Here is a 25,524-nt window from a genome sequence, read left to right on the forward strand (position 1 = left end):
GGTGGTGGCTCATTAGGAAACCCAGGGAATTTAGGCTTTTGAGGAGTGTTCAAAAATTCTAATAGAGAGATATTCATCATGGCTGTATTCTTTTGTTATTTCTATTAATCTTTTGCTTTTACTTTTGGGGAGTGATTTGGGCATATCCCGTTTTTGATAAAAGCGCACATCCCTAATCATTATTTAGGAATTGTAGGAGTGTCCAGAAATTCTAATGGAATACTGATCATGGTTGCATTCTTTTGTTGTTTTTATTAATCTTTTGATTTTACCTTTGGGGAGTTACTTGGGAAAACCCCATTTTTGATGAAAAGGGCATATCCCCAATCATTGTTCAAGAAGTGCATATTCAAAAGTCAAAATCATACCATATTTTCACTACTATCATAAGCAACAGTGGTTTCTTTATCTTTTCACTAAGGATGATCAAAGAGGGGATGTGATAAAATCACTACCCTTACTTTTCCTGGTTTGGCCTTAAAAGGGTTTTCATGTAGTTGTACATAGCTTTATAATAAAGCATATAAGGATTCTTTGGACATGGGAATTGATTCATTCTAAATGCTCTGTTGACCAGACCAGGTTTTACAAGAAATATTCTACATAACTTGTTCTTGATTCTTCAACTATTGGCATTTTTTCTTTTTCCATAAAGAAAATAAACAAAAAAGGTGATTAGTTCTCAGTACTACTCGTTCATGAATGTCTATCCATCTTTTGCTCAATTTATATGCCTACTTATATGGTTTTTTGATTGTTTGAGATGTTGACTCTCTATGTGTACATATGCAGGCTCTTGAATGGAAACAAATTAACAGGTTCTTTACCAGATGAGATTGGTTTTCTTCCCAATTTAAATAGACTCCAAGTAGACCAGAACCAAATATCGGGATCAATACCAAAGTCATTCGCCAACTTGAATAGCACTAAACATCTGTTAGTGGCAACTTAACTTTGATATTTCTTTTTAGTTAGCTTAGAAATTTATGATTTTTCTGATATAAAATATATATTTTTTTGCAGCCACATGAACAATAATTCAATTACTGGGCAAATTCCACCCGAGCTTTCGAAATTACCTAATTTGCTTCACTTGTGAGTTAATATAGTGGTTGCTTCTGTTGTTAATCATATAATACCACCCTCTAGTTTTTAATTATCTACACTTTTAGATTCAGTAAAATTATGTATTCTTATTCATATAATACCATTCTCTAGTTTTAATTATTTACACTTTTAGATTTGATAAAATTATGTTTTTTTGTGCTTATGATTTTGTTGTTGATGATATGAACATTTCTAGGCTTTTGGATAATAACAACTTATCTGGGTATCTTCCACCAGAGTTGTCAAAAATTCCACAGTTACGCATACTGTATGTTCACCCACTAATCCTCTGAATTGTTATTTCTGATTTATGTAATTTCTTTATTTTATTTTTACAGGTAAAAAATTTTGCTTATTTACCTATCAGAATGATAGTATTATCATCATGTCCATTAGTTTTTAACTGGCCAAATATATTTCATGGTTTACAAAGCTGATGCGCCCAGGATGGTTTTATAGGTTATCTTGAATATGAGGCCTAAACAGATAAAGTTCAGAGGACTAATAACTTTGTTGATCAACCTGTTCAAAAAATCAGTGTGGCAGAAATGCATATGCCTAGATGGATGAGTGGCAAAACTAGAAAGGATAGGGTCAGAAATGAGGTCACTTGAAGGAACCTAGGAGTAGCTCCAATAGGTGATAAAATGAGAGAGAGTAGACCTTTGTCAACACCCATAAGAAGTGATCTGTTGAAAGTTCAAGGGGCTAGAAGGGGTAGGGGTAGACAAAAAAGGACATGGGTGAAAGTAGTAAGAAATGATTTAAGTGCTAATAATTTAACAATGGATATGATATTAAATAGAATGGAATGGCAATTGGTGAAACAGGATTGATGTAGCCGACCCCAAATAGGTGGGATAAGGCTTGGATGTTGATGATGATGAAGTTGTCTCCATCGTAAGATTGTTCTGTCTCTTCAATCGACAATGTGGTAACATGCTTGAATGGTTCAGTTGTCAGGTAATCCAACAACAAATCTGAAGAAACAACTAACTCCTAACAAAAATGATGTAGAAATGCTCCACTGGTTATTTATCAAAAAGAAAAAAATGCTCCACTGGTTTAATACACCCTAAGTGGCCCTCATATGGTCTTCAGAAGCCAGACAAAATACATGCTTAAGTGTTGTCCTCCCAAATGAATCTGGATTTGATACACTTGACAGGATCAATTTTGGGCTGTTTAACCAATGAGAACAGCCCATATCATCACTACATTTGAAGAAACCATGATCATTTGAGAAGAAAGCATCGGTCATTGAGGGATGCTTTTTTGTCTGGTTTCTGAAAGACAAGGGTTTGGGAAAACGAATGATCTTAAGATCTCCCAGCTTCTAATTGAATTTTATTTCATCTAATTACATTAGAGTGTAAATTACATGAATACCCTTAGTAGGACGACTGCATAACTAACAACAATAAAAGGGTTGTAGGCCCATTATGGATAAAAAAGGACAGTCCAGTGCATGAGGCTCCCACTAATGCAGGGTCTGGGGAGGGACAGATGCACGCAGCCTTACCCCTGCACATATTGAGCTGAACATAGATGTCAATCATGCTCAACTTGCTTACATATTGGTGTAGCTTGTGCTCTGCAAGTCCTTTTGTAAGAACATTAGTCGATTGCTCCTTAAATGCAGTAAATGGTAGACAAATTTCTCTAGATGCAACTTTTTCCTGTATGAAATGTCTATTTACCTCAATATGTTTGGTTCTATCATGCTTGATAGGATTATGAGCAATATTAATAGTTGTCTGATTATTATAGTACAACATCATCTGTTTATCATAGATAATGCCCAACTCCTCCAAGAAAGATCTAAGACATAGCAACTCATACACACCATGAACCATAGCAACTCAAAATACTCCTTAGCATTGTTAGAGTAGAATATCTTAATAGTTAATACAGGTATTAAGTTGGGTGAGAACAAGTTCATGAAACTACTTAACAAGTTTAGGAACTTCATCATGTGAACACATTAAATAAGACCAAATATATCTACAAAAATCGTCAATAAACAACATGAAATATTTATATCTACCCATTAAAGGCAAATGAGATGGCCCCCACACATCAAAGTTCACAATGTCAAAAGGAAATTTACATATTTTATTAGTCATGGATAAGAATTTCTACATGTTTTGAAAGTTGACATGACTCACAATGGAGACTAGACAAACTAACATTCTTAAATAGTTTGGACACAAAAGACTCAAAGAAGAAAAGAGAGATGACTTAAACGAAAATGACATAGCATAATATGGCTAATAGACTTTGTTAGGATTAACTCCAAATTAACCCTTTGAGGTTGTACTAGGCTCTTCTTAGGCACATACAAGTATATTCCATTCACCTCATGGCCACTCTCAATCACCTTCTAAGACTTGAGGTCCTAAAAACACAATATGAAAGGAAAAAGGTTATGCAATAGTGTAAGGATTTAGTCTCCTCACTACTAACCATGGAGTATGCCTGAGACAGTATAACCTCATCCTTTGCAAATATATTTTGTTGGTCAATATCATATTTTGGGTTGAGTTCAGTCAAAAAGTCAAACACTGTTTGTCTAGTAGTCGATCAAGATTACAGTCAGTCTTGAATTCAAAAGGATTTCGGATTGAGAAAAGTAGAAGGAGGGAGAAGAAAGGAGAAGAAGTAGAAGTACACAAGGGTTTTGAAAGGAGGGACAAATCGAATGAATCTGCAGCCGCCACTCTCTTAATATTTATACGTTATGTTCACTAAATGTAGGAAAGGGCAGAATTGCCCTTAATGCTTACATGGCAAATAAAACAAAATAATAAACTGAAACAAGTAATGAAATATCAAGCTGTCTAAGATAACTACCAACTAACACCGTCATAACTAACAAAGGTTACACATGCTGTCATACGGACAGTGGGGACCACAGCCGTGGGGCCCACATCAGTGTTCTCTACACTCCCCCTCAAGTTGAGACCCTTTCTCTGACAAAATGTCGATCAACTTCGATATGCTTAGTTCTGTCATGCTGCACCGGATTGTGAGCTATATTAATAGTTGCCTGATTATCACAATACAACATCAAGGGCTTCTCATAATCAATACCCAACTCTTCAAGTAGTGATTTCAGCCACTCCGTTAGCTATTGACTTGTATTCAGCTTCGGCACTAGAGCGGGAAACAACACTTTGTTTCTTACTCCTCCAAGAGACAAGGTTACCTCCTACAAGGGCACAATATCCAGAGGTAGACCTCCTGTCATCAGCACTCCCAGCCCAATCAGCATCTGTATAGACCTCCACCTTCATGTGATTATTGTTCTTGAACAGTATACCTCTACCTTGGCATCTCTTCAAGTATGCTAATATTCTCTCAGCTGCAAGAAGATGAGTAGTTCTAGGGGAATGCATATACTGGCTGACAACACTGACTGCATAACTGATATCTGGCCGTGTGAGGCAGAGATATAGGAGCTTTCCAACCAACCGTTGGAACATAACTTTGTCTTCAAGAGGCTCCCCATCCTTTGCACTGATCTTGTGATTCTGTTCAATGGGTGTATCGGCAGGCTTGACACCTCACTTTCCAATTTCCACCAACAAATCTAGAACATATTTCCTTTGAGAGATAAAGATCCCCTGTTTAGATCTAGCAACCTCAATACCCAAAAAATATCGCAGTGCACCAAGATCTTTCACCTCAAACTCTTGATGAAGTAGCTGTTTGAGAGACTCAATCTCACTATTATTATTCCCTGTCACTACAATATCATCCACATATACAATAAGCAAGGTCAAAGAAGAGTCCACTCTTTTAACAAACAGTGTATAATCTGACTGGGCCTGTACATAGCCAAATTTTCCAAGGGCTAGTCTGAATCTATCAAACCAAGCTCTAAGGGACTGTTTTAATCCATACAATGCCTTATTCAGTCGGCAAACCTTCTTACCTGTCTCTGTATCATAGAATCTAGGGGGCAACTGCATATAGACCTCTTCTTGTAAGTCTCCATTCAGAAAAGCATTTTTAACGTCCATCTGGAACAAGGGCCAAGAGTAACTTGCTGCAAGGGCTAATAGAACTCGAATAGTGGTCATCTTGGCTAATGGGGCAAAGGTCTCCAAGTAGTCTATACCATAAGTCTGAGTGAACCCTTTTGCAACCAACCGGACTTTGTACCTTTCAATGGAGCCATCAACATTATGTTTCACAGTAAATACCCATCTACATCCAACTGGTTTCTTTCCTTTGGGTAGGTCAACTAGCTCCCAAGTATTATTTTTCAAAAGGGCATCCATTTCAACTTTCGTTGCATCTGTCCACTCTGGAACTGATAAGGCTTCTTGCACTGTTCTAGGGATAGGAATATTAGCAATGGAAGTGAGAAAGGACCTGTAAGAGGGAGATAGGCGATCATAGAATAGAAACTGGGAAACACAGTGAGTTGTGGATGTGGTGCAACGCCGTTTCCCTTTACAGACCGCAATAGGGAGGTCAAGGTCATCAGAAGAAGGGGAAGTAGCAACAGTGGAAGGTATCTCAGTGGGCCTTGGGACTGTAGTACCTAGATCTGGATCCCTAGAAGGAACTGGGCCTGGCCGGGACTGCTAATGATCGGGATCAACCTGCTTGCATCGCCTATGATAGATTTTCAACTCCTGGTCCCTCTGACAACCCTCACCATTACAACCCTCATCACCCAATGGAATGGGTAAAGGAACAACCTCAGATGAGTTAACCCCACTCTCACTGCGCTCCCCTGAGGAAAAAGACCCAACTTCTCACTACTCTCCCCCTAAGGAGAAACCCTAGGATAATAGGGTGCCTCCTCAAAGAAGGTGACATCCATCGAGACAAATCTCCTCCCTGAAACAGGTCATAGCAGCAGTAGCCCTTTTGAGTTTGTGCATAACCGAGAAAAATGCATTTGGAGGCCTTGGGGTCAAATTTGGAATGATGACGTCCAAGGAGCTGAACAAAACAGGTACAACCAAAGGTTTTAAGAGGAACAATAAACAACTCGTCTGGGTATAGAAGGGTAAACAGAGGCTTCATATCAAGAACCCGTGAAGGAACCCGATTAATGAGATACACGGCCGTGAGGATAGCATCACCCTAGAAATGGATAGGCACATTGGAGGTAAACATAATGCTTCTAGCCACCTCCAAAATGTGCCTATTTTTCCTCTCGGCAACCCCATTCTGCTGTGGTGTATGAGGACAAGTGCTCTGGTGTATAACCCCATGATCGAGTAGATAAGAGGCCAGTGGCTTAGCAAAGTGTTCCTTTGCATTATCAGATCGGAGGACTTTGATTTTGACCCCAAACTGGGTTAAAATCATCTGATGAAAGTTTTGGGTCAGAGCGGGAACCTCATCTCGAGAACGCATAAGGTAGACCCAAGAGAACCGGGTATAGTCATCAACAAACAACAGGAAATATCTATACCCACCCATAGAAGGGATGTGATATGGCCCCCAAACATCGGTATGCACAATATCAAAAGAGTTACTACTTCTTTTATTACTCAAGGAATAAGATGTTTACAATGTTTGGCAAGCTCACAACTCTCACATCTCAACAGACTCAAATAAAGTAGGAAATTGACTCTTCAAAGACCGAAAAGAAAAATGACCTAATCGATTATGCCAGAGCATAATTGGACTCACAGACTGAGAAACAAAAGACTTCTTATCCACAGGCTCTTTCCAATGAGAACTCTCTCCAAGCAGATAGATCCCATTCGTCTCACGGCCAGTCCCAATCACCTTCCTCGTCTCCAAGTCCTGAAAAACACATCGGTCAGGGAAAAATGTTACTAAGCAGTTCTGATGTTTGGTAATACTAGTGACTGAAAGCAAATTAGTATCAAGTTTAGGAACATGCAAGACGGAGGATAAAGAGATAGTGTCAGATAAGTTGATGTCACCCTTGCTAGAAATGGGAACAAGAGAGCCATCAGCAATGGATACTTTATCTCTACCAGAAGATAAGTGATAAGTAGTGAACAGTGATGGCAAGCTAGTCATATGGTCAGGTGCACTTGAGTCTATTATCCATCAAGGTTTAGTGTTACCTGGAGCTGAAGCATGGTAAGCTGAGGCCCGAGTACCTGAATGAGCAAATGCTGATGTGGCCGGGGCTGATGGTAACTGAGATGACTGAGCTGAATTCCCAACCTCCTTTTCCAACTGTATTAGGGCAGCCCGAACAACAGCTAAGGTATCTAGGGGTGTGCCTTTTGTGCCCGCCGAGGATGCAGAATCAGTATTCACAGCCATATGAGCATTACCCCTTTTATTCTTCAGTTTTGCTGGGACTAAATGAGGGTGCAGCTTCCAACATGTATCCGTTTATCTTCCTTCTTCATGTCCCTTTCTATATCACCCCTAGACTTAGGTTTAACTGCTGCTAGGACTGGTGTCATCATAGCCTTTCTCCTGATCTCTTCACTATGCACCAGAGAGTAGGGTTGAGATAGGGTCACATTGTCTCTTGTTAGTATCTGCTGTCTCACAGTGTCATAATTTGAATTCAGGCTAGCTAGAAATTCAAACATCCTATTGGTCTCGACTTGCTTTCTTTGGGTCTGTGCATCTTTTGGACTTTCCCACTCAAGAGTCTCCAGATGGTCAATTTCATGCCACAGAGATTTCAAGGTAGAGAAATAAACAAAGACCGGTTTCTCTCCTTGTTTAAGGTTATTCACCTCACAGTTCAATTCATAGGCTCTAGCAACATTAAGGGGTTGGGAGTAGGTCTCTTTCACGACATCCCATATCTCCTTGGCTATCTTTGCCCACAAGTAATTTTGGCTGATATGTGGCTGTATAGAGTTACACAACCATGTCATAACCAAATAGTTCTCCTGAACCCACTTGATATACATTGGGTCCTCCTTGGAAGGTTCTTTCACATCTCCCAATAGGTAGTTAAGTTTTCCCCTTCCCCCAATAGCCATCATGGCTGATTGGGCCCATTCCAGGTAATTGGATCCATCAAATCTCACAGTTGTAATCTGAAACGCAGTCTCAGACATACTACCAGAGCTGCTGTTCCCAAAAACTCCTTCTCCCTGATTTTTGAATTCCATTCTTGGTTAAGAATCAGTAGTTAAGAACTATTAGGGTTACTGCAATAGAAAACAACACTTAAACAACTGATCACAATCAGAAATATGTATGAAATCAGTTCAGATCTGATCTGAAACCAATCGACAATCACAATATAAGCAGTCCGATAACAGTTCTCACCCCTCAAAACAAGCTCGGAAGCCAAAACAGGTCTGAACACCACTTAGAAAGCAATCTGTAATGCTTAGGCAGAATTAGGGTTTTAATCGTAGGGTTAGGAAAACCTTTGTGAGAACATAAACAGTGCTCAGCCGCACCTTCTAGAAGAATTCACAGTCAAGTCTAGCCGTAGGGTTAATGACAAACCCTAAAAAGAAACTGATCACCTTTGAGAGAAAATAGGAGAGTTCGGCCGCTCCTCCTAGATAGGTCCAACCTATCTTGACTGACAGCAATCTCAAGGGAAAAATACAGACTTACCCAGAAAACTCTGATCGCTACCTTCAATCGTGGCCTGAACCCTAACCTTCTCTGATTCTTCCTGATTACCAAAGCACTCTCCAAGCCTCTACAAGTCTTCGGACAGCTGCTAAACTTCTCTGGTAACCTCAAAGAATCAGCCAACGAACAGTCCTTTGTAAGCTTCCAGCCCTAGACAGTTCTCATGTGGTCGGCTGGACTAGACTCACATGAGAAACCCTAGGTAGGCTCTGATACCAAGTAGTCGATCAAGACTACAGTAGTCTTGAATTCAACAGGATTTCGGATTGAGAAAAGTAGAAGGAGGGAGAAGAAAGGAGAAGAAGCAGAAGTACACAAGGGTTTTGAAAGGAGGGACAGATCGAATGAATCTGCTGCCGCCACTCTCTTAATATTTATAGGTTATGTTCACTAAATGTAGGAAAGGGCAGAATTGCCCTTAATGCTTACATGGCAAATAAAACAAAATAATAAACTGAAACAAGTAGTGAAATAACAAGCTTTCTAAGATAACTACCAACTAACACTGACATAACTAACAAAGGTTACACATGCTGTCATACGGACACAGTGGGAACCACAGCCGTGGGGCCCACATCAGTGTTCTCTACATGTCTCAACATGTTTTTTATCTGTCTCTACATCTTTAGTACTCTCCTAGACATGTCTCCAATAAATAAATCTCCTGCCACAAGGATTTCAACATAATATAGACCCAATGATTTCTCCCCCTATTGAAGATTGTTAATGTCATTCTTTAACTTATTTGCTCTAGCCACATTCATTTTTTGAGAGTATGTTTCATCTACACTGTCCTATATCTCCTTAGCTGAATCCATCCACAAATAATGTTGACTGATGTGTGGCTTCATGGAGACACAAGCCTCCCAATAACCATATAGTTCTCTTGCATTCACTTCTCATATGTAGAGTCTGTCTCCTTTGGTTTCTTCTTACTGCTTGTAAGATAACCCAACTTGCCTCTACTACAAAGTACAAACACGTATGTGAACAGATTGGGACCATGCCAGATAATTAGTACCATCTAGCTTAATTGTTGTCACAACATTAAAAAGATAGCCTATAGATCCTGTTGGGCCAACTTCGGGCTCCATGTAAGGCATCAAGTCAACTCTAGATCGCTCCATGGGTCCCAGATTACAATAGAAACATTATTGTAGAAATAATTCTCAATACTGAACTCCAAACCCTTGACCTGCAGTTAAGAACTCAACACTGAACTAGGGTTTCACCAACCCTGCAACTTGGGAGAAACCTGAAAATACCTAGCTGCTCCAACTAGCTCCAACACTAGGCCTTCTAATGCAGGTTGATCTCCAAATCAATCCAAAAGGAGCCCAAAAAGGATAGAGTGCCAGTTCCAATCTATGTATTTGGTGCACACCTTCAATTGGGTCTTATTTCTCCGGTTGACCTTGACCTTGGGCAGAATCTTTAACAACAATATCTGGCCTTGCAAATCAGAAATAAATCTTGATAAATAATCATAATTCTATATCTGAAAGTGTAGACAAGGGATTAGAGAAAGAAGAAGAGAGAAAAGGGTTTAGGAGAATGAATGCTCATAAGACGGTGAAAATATTTGATGACGTTCTAGAGACCATTGTGAACAACTAGCAGTAAATAGCAGCCTCAGTTCCAGGCAGAACCATCATCCAACCTTCATGGCATCCCCTGGCGGAAGGCTTTATCAAGCTCAACTTTGACGGGAGCAGTGAAGGAAATCAGGGGCCATCAGGGGTCGGTGCTGTTTAGGCCTGTAAATGGAGCGAATTCAAATCAAATCAGGTCATGTTTGAATTCAATTCTGATTACAAAATAATTGATTTGAATTCGATTCAAAATCGATTGATATTCAGAAATTCCAACCGAATTCGATTTTGATTAAAATATCGAATATCCGAATCGATTCGAATTCGAGTGATTCTATAAATATTAAAAATCCTAAACCTAGAATTTAGATTACACAAGAAGAAAGTGGCCTGTGAGCAAAAAAGAAAAAGCCTCAAAAGACTAGAATAAGAAGAAAAAATAAAAAAGAGATATAAAGAAGTAACAGAGAAAGCTGAGATTTGAATGGAAAGAGGAGAAGAAAAGTCTTGTGAAACAGTGAAAGTAAATGGGCTGTGGGGAGAGGCTCGATAAAGACAGAGGGATTATGCATGTCTTGATGAATAAAATAATATAAAAAATCAATTGAGTGTTGAATCATTTATTGGTTTTTGGCAGTTTTCTGAAAAGGTGTAAGAGTATTAAATGTATAAGACACCAAATCTTATATTATAATATATTTATATCTATTTTATATTATAATTATATTTAATCGAATTCGAATATTTATCAAATCGAATCGACCTATATTCGAATTCGATTCGATAAATTAATCGATATTAAATCTTAATTCGAATTCAATTTGTTTACATCGGATATCGAATTCGAAATCGGATACTCGAATACTGTTTACACTCCCAGTGCTTTTTTCGGATTGGAGGCAGCTTCGGTAATAGCTCTTTTTTCAGGACTAACTGGATTTGGGGATTCACTGAGAGTAGAAATTCTGGCCTTGTCAGAGGGGGTGAAAAGGGCTAAGGATCTAAATATAAATAGGTTGATCATTAAAGCAGATTCACAAGTGGTAATTGGATGGATAGAGAGGGCAAATGATGGGTTATGGACATACATTAATGAACGAAGACAATTCAAGTGGTTAACTCGGGGAATGGAAGTGTGTATGCAGTGGGTTAAAAGATGTGCCAATTCATTTGCAGATGCCTTGGCCAAACAGTGGGCGGGAAGAAGTCATTTGTTTTGGGCTACAATGTAATTTGCTCTTTGGGGGAGAGTTAAGAGAGTTTACCTCCCCCCCCTCCCCCCCACTTTTGTACTTAATTAATGAAAATTCTCTGTTATTGATAAAAAATGCTCATGAGATCTCCTAGCCCTCTAATCGAATTTTATTTCTTCTAATTACAGTAAGAGTGTAAATTACATGAATCCCCATGATAGGGAGGCTGCATAACTAAGAACAGTAAAAGGATTTTAGGCCCATTATGGATAAAATAAAATAAAAACAAGAACAAGTGGCTGGGCCCAACAACTCAACAGATTTTGGGATGCCTTTTGGAAAACAATTCAGTTTTTCATGTTTGTCAATAGAATGTCATTTGAATGGTTTTCCTTCTTGGCAATTTAGCAATGCTTTTCAGACCTGCTTTTCTTTGATTTTTGTTAGTGGTGTTAGTAAAGGGGTATTTCAGTCTTTGTACTTGTTGAGTGTGCTGATGTGTACTGTTATGTTAGTTCGAGTGCCTCTTACTTAAAGAAGGGCACTCAAGTCTTTTTCAATAAGTCAATAATATAATAATAGGTCTGGCCGAATCAAGGGATTAACTTTTTTCCCTAATTCGAACCAGCCTTTCTCTCTTTTCTCTCTTCTCTCTTTTCTTCTCTCCTCTCCTACTTCTTGCTGTCTACTTTACTCTACAGTCAACGAACAAGACAGAATTCTATGGCAGGTCAAACTTCAACATGGTATCAGAGCTAGGTTCACCAAATCAGACTTGCTAGAATTCTGCCTTCTGCGCATTCGAATTAGGGTTTCACTTGGGGTTCTCAGTTGTGAGTTGGAGACTGGGAAAAGGGCTGAAAAGGAGTGATCGCCCTCTTCCCTAGGAGGTCTCTATGCCTCCGATTGTGTCGTTGGTGATTGGTTGCTGTGGTTTCTAAGCCCTAGTTAGGGCTGGTACGTGTGGTGCAGTGGTGTCTCAGCCCTTCGTATGGTTGGCCTTCAGGCGATGAGGTAAAGTTTTTTTTATATATTTTTTTTTGTTATGGAATACATGAGAGGTGTAGTACAGTTCGCATGATGGGTTCTCAGATTGCAGTATGCTAGGGTTTATGCTAGGGTTTATTCTGGTTTGTGTGTGATTCGAATGGCAATAGTGTCTACTTAATGGTGAAGCTTCCTATAGTTGTGGATTAATGTTGGTGGTGTTACAAGTGTGGCTTTCAGCTTTTGATATCGCTGAAATCAGTGTGTAGACCTCGGTGAGTAGGGGTTGTGGTGTTGTAGTTTTCAACATTTAATACTGCTGAAATCAGTGTACAGACTTCGGTGAGTAGGGTTTGTGGTGTTGCAGTTCTCAGCTGTTGAAATCAGTGTGCAGATTTCGATGAAGTGTCTGTGTGTAGTGTGCAGTGTGTAGTGCTCCTAATTCAGTGCTCAGAATTAAGGGAGTTCGGCAATGGCAGATAACAGTGATAGTAAACCTAGTGTCATGATATCTACTGACTACCTGAATGTCCAAATGACCTCCATTAAACTGAATGGAGAGAATTATGTCCCTTGGGCCAAGTCTGTAGAGGTTTTTCTGAAGGCGAAGAAGAAAGTGAAGCATATAAGAGAGGAGAAACCCCCCGCTAATTCTCAGGAGTATGAAGACTGGGAACAGGAAGATGCACAGATCATTACATGGTTGTGGAACAGTATGGAACCCAAAATCAGTGTGAACTTCATGTTTCTTGACACAGCCAAAGAGGTGTGGGATCATGCCAAGAAACTGTATTCAGGTCAGGATAATACCACTAGGGTATATCAACTGTATCAGGAATACTTCAATCTGCAACAGGGAAATCAGAGCCTTGAGGAGTACTATGCCAATGTGAGGAATATCCGTAATGAGTTAAATGTCTATCATCCTCTCACTTCAGATGTCAAAGTTCAACAGCAACAGCGAGAGCAGCTTGATGTAACACGGTTTCTGGTGGGGCTGAAGTCTGAGTATGAACCAGTACGAGCCCAGATACTAGGGGGATCTGCTCTTCCATCTTTAGAGGAGGTGTTTGCTCGTCTTCGGAGGGCTTCCATTGGATCTATGGACTCTAATGTCTCCGATAAATCAGCATTTGCAGTGTCAAGAGGCCGAGGTGGCAGAAGTGGGACTCGAGGAACCCAGCCTGGCAGGAGTGGTAGTGGTGGATCTACACATATCCGTGGTGGTGGTCGTACTGGAGGCAGAGATTCAGGGGGAGCTCGTGGTAGAGGACGTGGCTCGGGTCCACGGAAGTGTACTCACTGTGGTTTGGATGGACATACCATTAACTACTGCTATGACTTACATGGTCCTCCCTCGACGTGGGCCAACCATGCCATGACTAGTGACACCAGTTTCAGCCCTACACAGGAGAAACGGTCAGCTGACCCGATGCCTTCTACTCCCTCAGATGGTCCAGGCAAGGAGATGGTGAGTGTTCCTCGTGATGAGTATGAGAGGTTTGTTCAATCCAAGTCGCAGCAGAACACAGCTTCCTTTGCACACTCAGGTATGGCTTGTTTGGCATCCACACCCAACCCCTGGATTATTGACTCTGGAGCCTCCGATCACATGACGGGAACTCCAGGTGTGTTTTCATCTCTCACTCATTGCTCAACATCACAATCTGTTACCCTTGCTAATGGCTCCACGTCATCTATCTGTGGTGTTGGTAATGTTGACCTAGACCCTGTATCCCTATCCTCTGTTTTATATGTACCTAAGCTTCCATTTAATCTTATGTCTGTTAGTAAGCTGACCAAGTCACTTAAGTGCTCCATCACTTTTTACCCTTCTATGTGTGTTTTTCAGGATCTCAAGACGGGGATGAAGATTGGTGGAGGGCATGAAGCCGGTGGACTGTATTATCTTGATGGTGGTGGACGAACGTCAACGGCTCTTCAGTCATCCATTTCTCCTCTCCAGTGGCACTGTAGATTTGGTCATCCTTCGCTGAAAGTGTTGCAGTCCTTAGTCCCTTCATTGAGTCAACTTTCTGTTTTAGATTGTGAGTCTTGTCAATTTGGGAAACACCATCGTGTTCCCTTTCGTTCTAGGGTCGATAACCGTGTGTCGAGTCTTTTTTCTTTAATTCATTCAGATGTTTGGGGTCCTTATAAAGTGATGTCATATAATGGATACCGATATTTTGTTATTTTTGTTGATGACTGTTCAAGAATGACGTGGCTCTATTTAATGAAAGAAAGAAGTGAATTATTTTCCATCTTCCAGAAATTTTATGCTGAGATCCGCAATCAATTTGGTGTTCACATCAAAATTTTCCGTTCTGATAATGGTCGTGAATACTTGTCTTCATCTTTTCGAGAATACTTGGACCAACATGGCATTATACACCAAACTTCATGTACCTATACTCCGCAACAAAATGGGGTTGCTGAGAGAAAGAACCGCCATCTTGTAGAAACGGCACGCTCCCTCATGCACCACATGAATGTTCCCAAAACTTTTTGGAGCGATGCAATGCTCACCTCTTGTTTCTTAATTAATCGGATGCCCACGTCTATCCTTGATGGTCGTTCTCCTTTTAGTGTCTTATTCCCCAACATGTCTCCGTTTCCGCTTTCTCCTCGGGTATTTGGGTGTGTCTGCTTCGTTCATAATCTGAGTCCCGGGACTGACAAGTTAGATGCACGTTCCATGAAGTGTATCTTCCTTGGTTATTCCCGAACTCAGAAAGGGTACAAGTGTTATCATCCTAGTTCTCGTCGTTCCTTGGTATGTGCTGATGTTACATTCTTTGAGTCTACTCCGTTCTTCGTGGGGTCCGGTGCTGCTGCTTCCCCCACATCACCACCTCCTCTTCCTCTTCCTGTGGCTGATCCACCTCCTTTGGTTCCAGTCATGCCTACGTCCTTGCCTCCGGTGCCACCATTGGTTGACCGTCCACCCATCCGTCACGTGTATACACATCGCCCACGTGTACCGGCTGCAGCTCCTCCAGCTTCATCACCGTCGACAGATCCAGCTCCAGCTTCGACACCAGCCTCCGACCTAGATCTTCCTATTGCCTTACGGAAAGGTAAGCGTACTTGCACCCTTCACCCTATTTCCAATTTTGTTTCACTTACCCACCTCTCCGCTTCCCATCGCCAGTTCATATCTTTGTTATCCTCCGTGGTTGTTCCTAAGGATGTCCAGGAAGCCCTTACCTCTCCAGAGTGGTGCCGTGCTATGGAAGAAGAGCTCTCTGCTTTGCATCATAATCACACTTGGGATCTCACCGCTCTTCCTCCTGGGAAGCAGGCTGTCGGTTGTAAGTGGGTGTATAGTGTTAAGTACTTGCCAGATGGTCGTGTTGAGCGCCTGAAGGCGCGGCTGGTTGCCAAAGGGTACTCCCAAACCTATGGCATTGACTACACGGAGACGTTCTCCCCGGTTGCTAAGATAGGGTCAGTTCGTGTCGTCATCTCTCTTGCAGCTATGTCTGGTTGGCCTCTCCATCAGCTCGATATCAAAAATGCCTTTTTGCATGGGGATTTGCTCGAGGAGGTCTACATGGAGCAACCACCTGGGTTTGTTGCTCAGGGGGAGGATGGTAAGGTATGTAGACTTAAGAAGGCTATTTATGGACTTAAACAGTCCCCTCGAGCATGGTTTGGTAGGTTCAGTGAGGTGGTCAAGAAGTTTGGTCTGAAACAGTGCCAAGTTGATCACTCTGTCTTCAGTCTTGACTCTTCGGCAGGTAAAATAATATTGGTGGTGTATGTGGATGATATCGTTGTGACTGGGAATGATAAAATGGGCATTGACAGATTGAAGGCATTCCTACAGGAACACTTTCAGACAAAGGACCTTGGCAAGTTGAAATACTTTTTGGGCATAGAGGTAGCAAGATCTAAGCATGGCATTAATTTGTGCCAGAGGAAATATGTGCTTGATTTACTGGAAGAAACAGGATTGTTGGGTACTAAACCGGCTGAGACACCTATGGAAACAAATACGAGGCTGAGCAGTGATATAGGTGAAGTGTTTGAAGAGCCTGGCAGATACCGACGACTTGTAGGCAAACTAAACTATCTAACCATTACTCGGCCAGATATTTCATTTGCGGTTAGTGTGGTGAGTCAGTTCATGCAGAAACCTTTGGTCCCACATTGGAATGCAGTGCTAAGGATTGTGAGGTATCTGAAAGGAGCTCCTGGTCGTGGTTTGCTGTACAGAAGTGGTGGAAAACTGGTAGTAGAAGGATACACCGATGCTGATTGGGCAGGTTCTATGTCTGATAGACGATCTACCACAGGCTATTGCACCTTTCTGGGGGGTAACCTGGTAACATGGAAAAGTAAGAAGCAAACAGTTGTGGCAAGAAGCAGTGCAGAAGCGGAATATAGGGCCATGGCACATACTGCTTGTGAACTAGTGTGGCTGAGGAACCTTCTACAGGAGATAGGATATGACATCAGTACTCCAATGAAGCTCTACTGTGACAATCAGGCAGCGGTTCATATCTCTTCCAATCCAGTGTTTCATGAAAGAACCAAGCACATCGAAGTTGACTGTCATTTTGTGAGAGAGAAGGTGCTGAATGGGGTGATAGAAACTGCATATGTTAGTACGGGAAACCAGTGGGCAGACTTGTTTACAAAAGGCTTGAGTCGGGGGAGAGTGGACTACATATGTAACAAGCTGGGATTATATGATATATACTCACCAGCTTGAGGGGGAGTGTTAGTGGTGTTAGTAAAGGGGTATTTCAGTCTTTGTACTTGTTGAGTGTGCTGATGTGTACTGTTATGTTAGTTCGAGTGCCTCTTACTTAAAGAAGGGCACTCAAGTCTTTTTCAATAAGTCAATAATATAATAATAGGTCTGGCCGAATCAAGGGATTAACTTTTTTCCCTAATTCGAACCAGCCTTTCTCTCTTTTCTCTCTTCTCTCTTTTCTTCTCTCCTCTCCTACTTCTTGCTGTCTACTTTACTCTACAGTCAACGAACAAGACAGAATTCTATGGCAGGTCAAACTTCAACAATTTTTTCAGAGCCTCTTGCCAGACTCTTTTTTTGGTTTAATTGTATTCATGTTTTCTGGCAGACCTAGTTTTATTTTATTTCTTAATCAAGTTGGGATTCCTTCTCTAGGTAAATAAATATATGAGAACTTACTGAAAAGAGGGGAAATTAACAATGGATATGACACTGAACAGAATGGAATGACAATTGGCAAAACAAGATTCAATTAGCCATCTAGCTGACCCCATATAGTTTGGACAAGGCTTGGATGATGATGATGATGACTGAAAAGATGGGAAATGAGAGGATAAATCCAAGGAGACCAAGTGCATAAAGGAGGAAAAATCAAAGGTCTCAAAAAGTATCTTCCACATTAGAAAGAGGAGACAGAAAAAAGAAAAAGCCTATTGCCCCAGCAGAGGAAAACCACAGTATAATTTATTTTTGCTGGTGTACAATGTAAAGTTTGGCCAAGGTGACATGAAATGTATGATTACTGATAAAACATCACCATAGTTTTTTGCTTTATATTGTTCCCATAATTTGCTATTCTTTCAAATGATGGGCTTTAGAGTAATAAAACCGTTTTTTTGGTTGTTATTGATAAAAAAACTTATGAAACACTAGGAACATCAGGGAGCAATAAAGATATTCTTGTTCATTAACTATACATATAGAAGTTGACTTATTTTGAAATTTGTTGATTTTAAAACCATTGACTTTGCTATTTTCTTTTCATGATAGCTTTTGTTGAGTATATTAGGATTGCAATGGAATAATGAAGAGATGATATTGGCTTTGTCTGACCACAGATGGTTGTATTTATATTTTTCTGCAGTTCTCTTCTGAGAGCTGTCTTTAGATCTTTAGACTAGTCTATGCTGTGTGTCTGATGTTTAAGTGGAGATCTGTAGATTTGCATCAGTAGGTTTTGTGGTTAACATTACCTGTTTTCTGTACTTAGATTTTTTTGATCGGTAACTGTTAATTTTTATTAGATAGAAGAAAAAATGGTTTATATACAATCAAGCCATGCATCTCATTTTTAGGCTGTCATGTGCCGCCTAACCTATACTTTTTCTTGTTAGATTTCATTTTCTGTATATTCACTTTGCAGTCAACTGGATAACAATCACTTTGATGGGTCTGAGATTCCAACTTCTTATGTCAACATGTCAAATCTAGTCAAATTGTAAGTGCAATTTCTCAAAAGTGTGATCCTTTTCAGTGAAGTCTAGCAACTAGCAACTCTGGGTGTTTTACTTGGATATTTCAGTATATGGTGAACATGTAGAACCTTGGTCATGCTAGTAGAATTATTAGAGTGATCAGTTTTTTTTTTTTTAATTGGCAACAAAAAAAACATTAGTTTTATTAATATAAACAGAGAATACAGAGAATATACATCATTACAAAAAAAGATGAAGGCAATCAAGATTTCCCCCCTCTGCATAAATTACAATCTTACCCAAAATATTCAGTTCTTTTACTTCACAATTGATCCCAGAATAGTTGTCTCCTAGTTACCCTTGTTTAGCAAGAGAACCGGCCAAACCATTAGCTGATCTTGGAACCCATTGCATTGTTAGCTGCATGTTCTTGGAGATCCATTTGAACCTTTCCATCTCATTCCTATAAATCCATAGTGCACTGTTATCCTTCATCAACCAATTTTTCATAATTTTTGAGTCTCCTTCAATTACTAATCTTACGACCCCCAATTCCATTGCCTTGTGCACCCCAATTAGTAGTCTCACTGTAGTAATTGAGTCTCCTTCAATTACTATAGTGATCAAGGTTTGAAAGTTATATGTTCATTGATAGAATGGTTTGGGTATCCAATGCCTATACGACCTATACAAAATTAACAAATTTTCAAAAAAGTCATTTGTATAATTATAGAAAACCTGTCTGGTCTTATAAGTAATAAGTAAAAGGATTTATCAACGAAAGATGGGTTTATAGAAAGATTTGATATTTAATGATGATACCTCTATTATGATTTCTTGTATTTCAAAAGCACGAGGGGGGAGAGCTACTCTTGAAAAAAATGCAGGTGGAAGAATTAGAGAGGATGTGGGGGCAAATCTGTGAATAAGCTCATAGAGGATTATTTGGAGGAAAACACATCTGAGAATGGGAACCCAAAAAACTGTCCAAGCACCCAGGGAGTGGGAAATAACAGAAAGAAAAAGAAAAGAGCTGAGGTAGAGAGGCTGTCAGATATAGAATGGGACATTGAGTTTAGTGGTAGAAGGGGAAGAAGAAAGACTCCCAAGTAGGAACCTTTAACCTTAGTTGGGATCTAAAATTTTGTTTCCTATGAAAATCATCAGTTGGAATGCGAGGGGCTTAGGGAGTGCAAGGAAAAGGAGGTTAATTAAAGACCTGCTCAGAAGGAATAGGCCTGATATTGTGATGCTACAGGAGACCAAATTAGCCGAATTTGATAGAAGATGGGCCAGAAGTGTGTAGAAGTCAAGAGGAATAAGCTGAGCCTTTGCACCCTCTTGGGGGGCTTCAAGGGGTATCGTCACATTGTGGAGAGAGGATGTTGTAGAGGCAGAGGAGGAGTTAATAGGAAACTTTTTGGTGTCCGTAAAGTTCAAGTCTGTGAACGATGGTTTTGTTTGGGTGTTGACCAATGTGTATGGCCCTAATATCTATAGCAAGAGGAATGGATTTTGGGAAGAGTTATATAGAATCCAAGGGCTATGGGAGGGTCCTTGGTGTTTGGGTAGTGATTTTAATGTATTACGCTATGTTAATGAGACAAATAACCCCCAACAACTCATTACAACTAGTATGAGAAAATTTAATGATTTTATTAATTGTAGTGAGCTCAAGGAGCTTCCTCTTGTGTAGGGCCTTTTTACTTGGTCCAACTTCCAAGAAAGCCTAACTTACTCAAAGCTTGATAGATTTCTTTTTAACGGAAGTTGGGAAAATCATTGGAGAGACTTGCTATCCAAAGCTCTACCTAGAGTTACCTCTGACCCTTGTCCCATTAAGCTAGGACAAGAACCTTTTAGGAGTGGATCCAAACCCTTTAGATTTGAAAATATGTGGCTGACACACCTGGATTTTGTAAAAAAGATTGAGGAATGGTGGAATAAGATATGAGGGGGGTGATGTGGAAAGGGGTAAGGTTTCATAAGAAGTTGAAAAGCCTGAGGGTGAACTTAAGAGAATGGAATATGGACCTTTTTAGGAGGATAGAGGAACAGAAAATCCAATATGATGACCCAAATAGAGGACCTGGATGAGAAGGAATCTCAACTAGGGATGGCAATGGGGCAGGTTCGGGGAGGGCTTTGTAAATTCTAGACCTTGCCCGCCTCCTTAAACCTCCCAACCCGTACCCGCCCCAAAACTTGTTGCGGGTTGGATTTTGAGAATCCAAACCCTCCCTGCACATGAAAGTGCAAAACTGTCCCCAACCCTACCCTCCTCACATTCAAGGGTAGGGGCGGGTTGGGTTTAAAACTAAGTAAAGTAACACAAATAAACATCAAGATTTCTAATTATTTGATTAAGACATGTGAAAAACACATAAAGTAGCAATTATCCTTCACATAAAATTCAAAATATTATTAAATCCAACACCTAGTACATAAAATTTATATGCTTTCCAACAATATGCGGGTCAGGAGGGTTGGGTTTAGCCTTAAACCATACCCTACCTGTACTCGTATGGGTTATAGAATCTCAAAACCTGTACCCGCCCCAAAACCCGCCATTTAAGCAAAAAAACCTGCCCCGTCGGGGAGGGTAGGGTAGAAATTGACATCCCTAATCTCAACGAACCATGAATACTCAGGAAAGAGAATTAAGGTGGAGGTTGAAAAAGGAATTAGAGGAGGCTCTTTTGCGAGAAGAGATCTCTTGGAGGCAGAAATCTAGGCATAAATGGATGAAGGAAGGTGATGGGAATACCAATTTTTTCATGAGATGACCAATGGAGGAAGAAGGAAAAACTTGGTGACTAAACTTGAAGTGGATGGGGTGGAGTTGGACTCATGGTTTCAAATGTCGCGAAATTTCGCTAATGTCGCCCGACATATGTCGATGTTGAGGCTCACTGACATGAAAATGGATGGTAATATAAAAATTACATTATTTCGGTCGACATTTCCTTATATTTTGGAAATGTTGACCAAATCGGTCCAAATAACAAAAAAAATAGATAGTTTTTCCTATTATGTTGACTAATGTACATTAATAATATAATATATTAGTATATTATATTAATATAAATTATTCCATTAATAATTTCTATTTAATATTTCAAATAAAATATTTATAAAAAATAATTAAGAAAAAATAAAAACAAAAGAATAAATTAATTACTTTATAATATAAAACACAAAATATTTTTCAAGTAATAAAATATTAACTAGTTAGTATTTTTAAAATATTTATTAAAATCAGAAAATGTTTATTAAATTTTATAATAAATAATATTCTAAATTTAATATAAAAAATGAGAATAAATTTATTAAATCTTATACTAAATCATAATTTATTATAAATTTAGTATTAAAAATCATAATAAATTCATTAAGTTTTATAAGAAATCAGAATTTATCATAATCTTAATAGTTAATACTACAGAAAGGAGAATCAATTTATTAAATTTATAATAAAACATAATGTATTATAACTTTAATATTTAAAAAAAAGTCAGAATAAATGTATTTCTATTTACTAGTGTGAAATAAGTATATTAGAATTCATAATAAATCAGAATTAAAAATAAGAAAAGAAAATACCGGATAACCTTGTAAAAACATCAAAATGCATAATAAATCAGTAAATCATCATTTACTAATTTGTTATTGATCTTAGTTTCTTAGCTTTATATAATGGTTGGGAATAAGATAATAGTCTAGAAACCTTGGTTGGACTCTCAAGAGGAAATAGCCAATTGTTTTGTAGCGCACTTCAAATCTATCTTAGGGAAACCTAGTCGAGTGGAGTTGGCTGGTTTGGATTGGCCTACATTGTTTGAAGAGATTAAATTGTGGTTGTAAAGGAGTTGTAAGGAGGAGGAAATCCGACAAGCAGTTTTTCAATGGATAGATCTAAGGCACCAAGGCCAGATGGCTTTACTATGGCTTTCTTTCAAGACTGTTGGAACATAATTAAAAGGAGACTTGGTAGAAGTTTTCAAAGAGTTTGAGGAACAGTCTATCATTAGCAGTGGAGTAAATGCCACTTTCCTAGCCCTAGTCCTTAAAAAGAAAGAGGCCAAAAATCCCAAAGACTTTAGCCCAATCAGCTTGCTAAAAGCATCTATAAAATACTAGCAAAGGACTTCTCTTTGAGGATCAAAAAGGATCTTCCCCCCATCACAAGTCAAGCTCAAGGTGCTTTTGTTCATGGTAGACAAATAGTTGACCAAATTTTAATGGAAAATGAAAGTGTGGAATAGATGAGAAGATTGGGTAGGCAAGGTTTTGTTTGAAAATTGGATCTTGAAAAGGCCTATGATTTAGTGGATTCAAGTTTTTTGCAAAAGCTGCTCAGAAAGTGTGGTTTTGGGGATAGATGGTGCAAGTGGATAGGTGGTTGTCTGACGTCTTTTCATTACTCAGTTTTAGTAAATGGAGTGGTAAAGGACTTTTTCCCAGCATGTAGGGGCTTGAGACAAGGTGATCCATTGTTCCCTTTCCTTTTCACATTGGTTGTTGATATTTTTTGTAGACTTTTGTTAGAAGCAGACAGGGTTGGATTGATAAGAGGATGGAGATTAGGAAGAAATCAAGTTTCAGTTACCCACCTTTAGTTTGTAGATAGTATTATAATCTTTTGCGAGGGATGTGATTTGTTGAGGGCAAGGAATCTGAGAAATCTAATAGCCCTCTTTGAGAATGTCTCAAACCTGAAAATAAATCTTGAGAAGAGCTATGTGGTGGGAAGGGAGTTGGAGTCTATTGTTGCCTGCTTAGAATGCCCTATTTCTGCTTGGCCCTTGAGCTATCTAGGACTTCTCCTAGGTGCAAATCCATAGGAAAGTAGGTTTTGGAACCTAGTGGTAGAGAAGTTTGAAAAAAGGCTGGCGACTTGGAAAAAGAACTATATCTCTTTGGGGGGTAGAATAAATTTGATTAGTCCCACACTCGCAAACTTACCCATCTACTTTTTGTCTGTTTTTAGGATACCTGTCAGGGAAGGCAAGAAGATAGAAAAGTTGATGAGGGATTTTTTGTGGGAGCTAAGTGTAGAAAAAAATGATCATTTAATTAGATGGGAGGTGGCGAGTCGAAGCAAGGAACAAGGGGGCTTAGGGTTAGGGAACCTAGTAAATAAGAATGAAGCTCTTTTGGGCAAGTGGTTATGGAGGTGGCCTCTGGAAAGAGAGAGATTGTGGCACAGGGTGGTGGCTAGTATCCATGGCTGTTTGGAATATGGTTGGGGTGTTGGGGTATCTCAACGGGCCTCACTCACTACACCTTGGAAGGCTATTTTTGGCATCCTCCCAAAATTTCTCAAGTTTGTAAGGTATGATGTCAGCAATGGTAATTCTGTGCTTTTTTGGGAAGATGTTTGGGTGGGCAACCAACCCTTAAAAGACCTCTATCCCTCCCTTTTTTCTATTTTCCTCTATAAAAAGGAGCCTGTTTCGAGTTTTCTTTCTCCCCCCATTCTCTTGTTGTCTTTTAACTGGGATTTTGGGTTCCATAGAGGGTTGTGGGATGAAGAATTGGTTTCTACCTCTGAGCTCCTACTTTTACTTAATTTTGTTTGTTTGGACCCTCTTAAACCTGATAGAAGAATTTGGTATTTGACATTGAGTGGCTCATTCTCTTGTTCTTTGTTCTTCAAGTCCCTATGCTCTATTCCTTCCCCTTTGTTGTTCCCAATTAAAGAAGTCTGCTCAAGGCCAGTTCCACCTAAAATTACTGGTTTTTGTTGGGAAGTGTATTATGGTAAAATTAATACTGTGGACAATGTACAAAAAAAGAGACCTTATGCATGCTTGTCCCCCAATTGGTGCATTTTATGTGAAGTGCAGAATGAAGACTGTTATCACCTTTTGGTTTCTTGCTCTTTTACAGTAAATATTTGGAATTGGGTTTTTATGCTGTTTGGTTACAGGTGGAACTTGCCTCCTGAAGTAAATCTGCTTTTTGATCCGCTTTTTTTTTTGTTTGGCTAACAAAGAGCGGGAAAGTAATGTGGAAATGTATTAAGGCGCCCTCTTATGGGCCTTTTGGGAGGAAATAAATTCTAGAATTTTCCAGGAGAAGGAGAGAAGCATTGCTGAAATAAAGGATTGTATACTGATAAGGGCAATCCTTTGGCTAAAAACTATTGATCTCTTTGCGGATTACTCTAGTTTTGACCTTTGAAGGAGTTGGGAAGCAGTGGCCTCCACCTCATCCAAGAAAAATAAAACTCAAGCAAGTTGGTTACCCTCTCCGGAAGGGGTTGTAAAGTTGAACTTTGATGGGAGCAGTCAAGGCAATCCAGGACCTTCGGGTATAGGAGGGGCCTTAAGATATTCATCATTCCCAACTACAACAAATCAGCATGGAGTTCGTGCAGGCAGGTCAGTGGAGGAGATCCTTGAAGATAGAAGCAAAAAATCTCATGTTTGAAGAGATGAGAATCAAGGGGAAGGTAAGCCTGAAGGTAAGGGAAGCGAAAAAGGGTACAATATTGCTGGAAGGACTAGAAGTGATCGAGTGGCTAAGAGAGTTCATAGCTGGAGTTTGTTCAAAAGGTAAGCAGATAAACTAGCAGGATTTTAGTACATTAGAAGGGAGAAGATATGTTGTTGAATGTAAGAGGAATAGAAAAGGTTTCTTCATAGCTTTGGCTGAATTTTTTGGTAAGGGACGAAGGCAACTGGTGTGTCTACCAGCAGGAAAACAGAACCAAGGTTGGGGGGAAGTTGACTGGTTGCTCAAAGAGTTCTTAGTCCAAAGAGTAGCAAATGATAAAAAAGCCTCCATAAGGGAGGAGAAGGCATATCTCAGCAACAGCAGGGTAGAACAAGGGCTAGTGGTCATGGCAAAAACAAAAGGCCAATGCAGAATGGTGGGAGGTCTAGAGAGAGAGGAGT

At 39.7% G+C, this 25,524-nt stretch overlaps 1 protein-coding gene across 6 annotated transcripts in view; it reads left to right on the forward strand.

Moving 5' to 3' along the window:
* The window catches only part of LOC104612984 (putative LRR receptor-like serine/threonine-protein kinase At1g06840), a 135,048-nt gene that overhangs the window by 27,259 nt on the left and 82,265 nt on the right, over nucleotides 1-25,524 (forward strand). For 4 of the 6 annotated variants that reach the window (XM_088887265.1, XM_088887262.1, XM_088887266.1 and 1 more), the window contains 4 exons: nucleotides 793-936; nucleotides 1,024-1,095; nucleotides 1,304-1,375; nucleotides 18,571-18,645. In XM_088887265.1, coding sequence (XP_088743391.1) covers nucleotides 793-936; nucleotides 1,024-1,095; nucleotides 1,304-1,375; nucleotides 18,571-18,645 — 363 coding nt within the window. The remainder of the gene's footprint in view (nucleotides 1-792; nucleotides 937-1,023; nucleotides 1,096-1,303; nucleotides 1,376-18,570; nucleotides 18,646-25,524) is intronic. The other 2 variants (XM_088887264.1, XM_088887263.1) reach the window with 2 other exon arrangements.

The sequence above is a fragment of the Nelumbo nucifera genome, chromosome 5, assembly GCF_055504915.1.
Source record: "Nelumbo nucifera cultivar China Antique chromosome 5, China Antique-T2T, whole genome shotgun sequence".
Taxonomy (NCBI): Eukaryota; Viridiplantae; Streptophyta; class Magnoliopsida; order Proteales; family Nelumbonaceae; genus Nelumbo; species Nelumbo nucifera.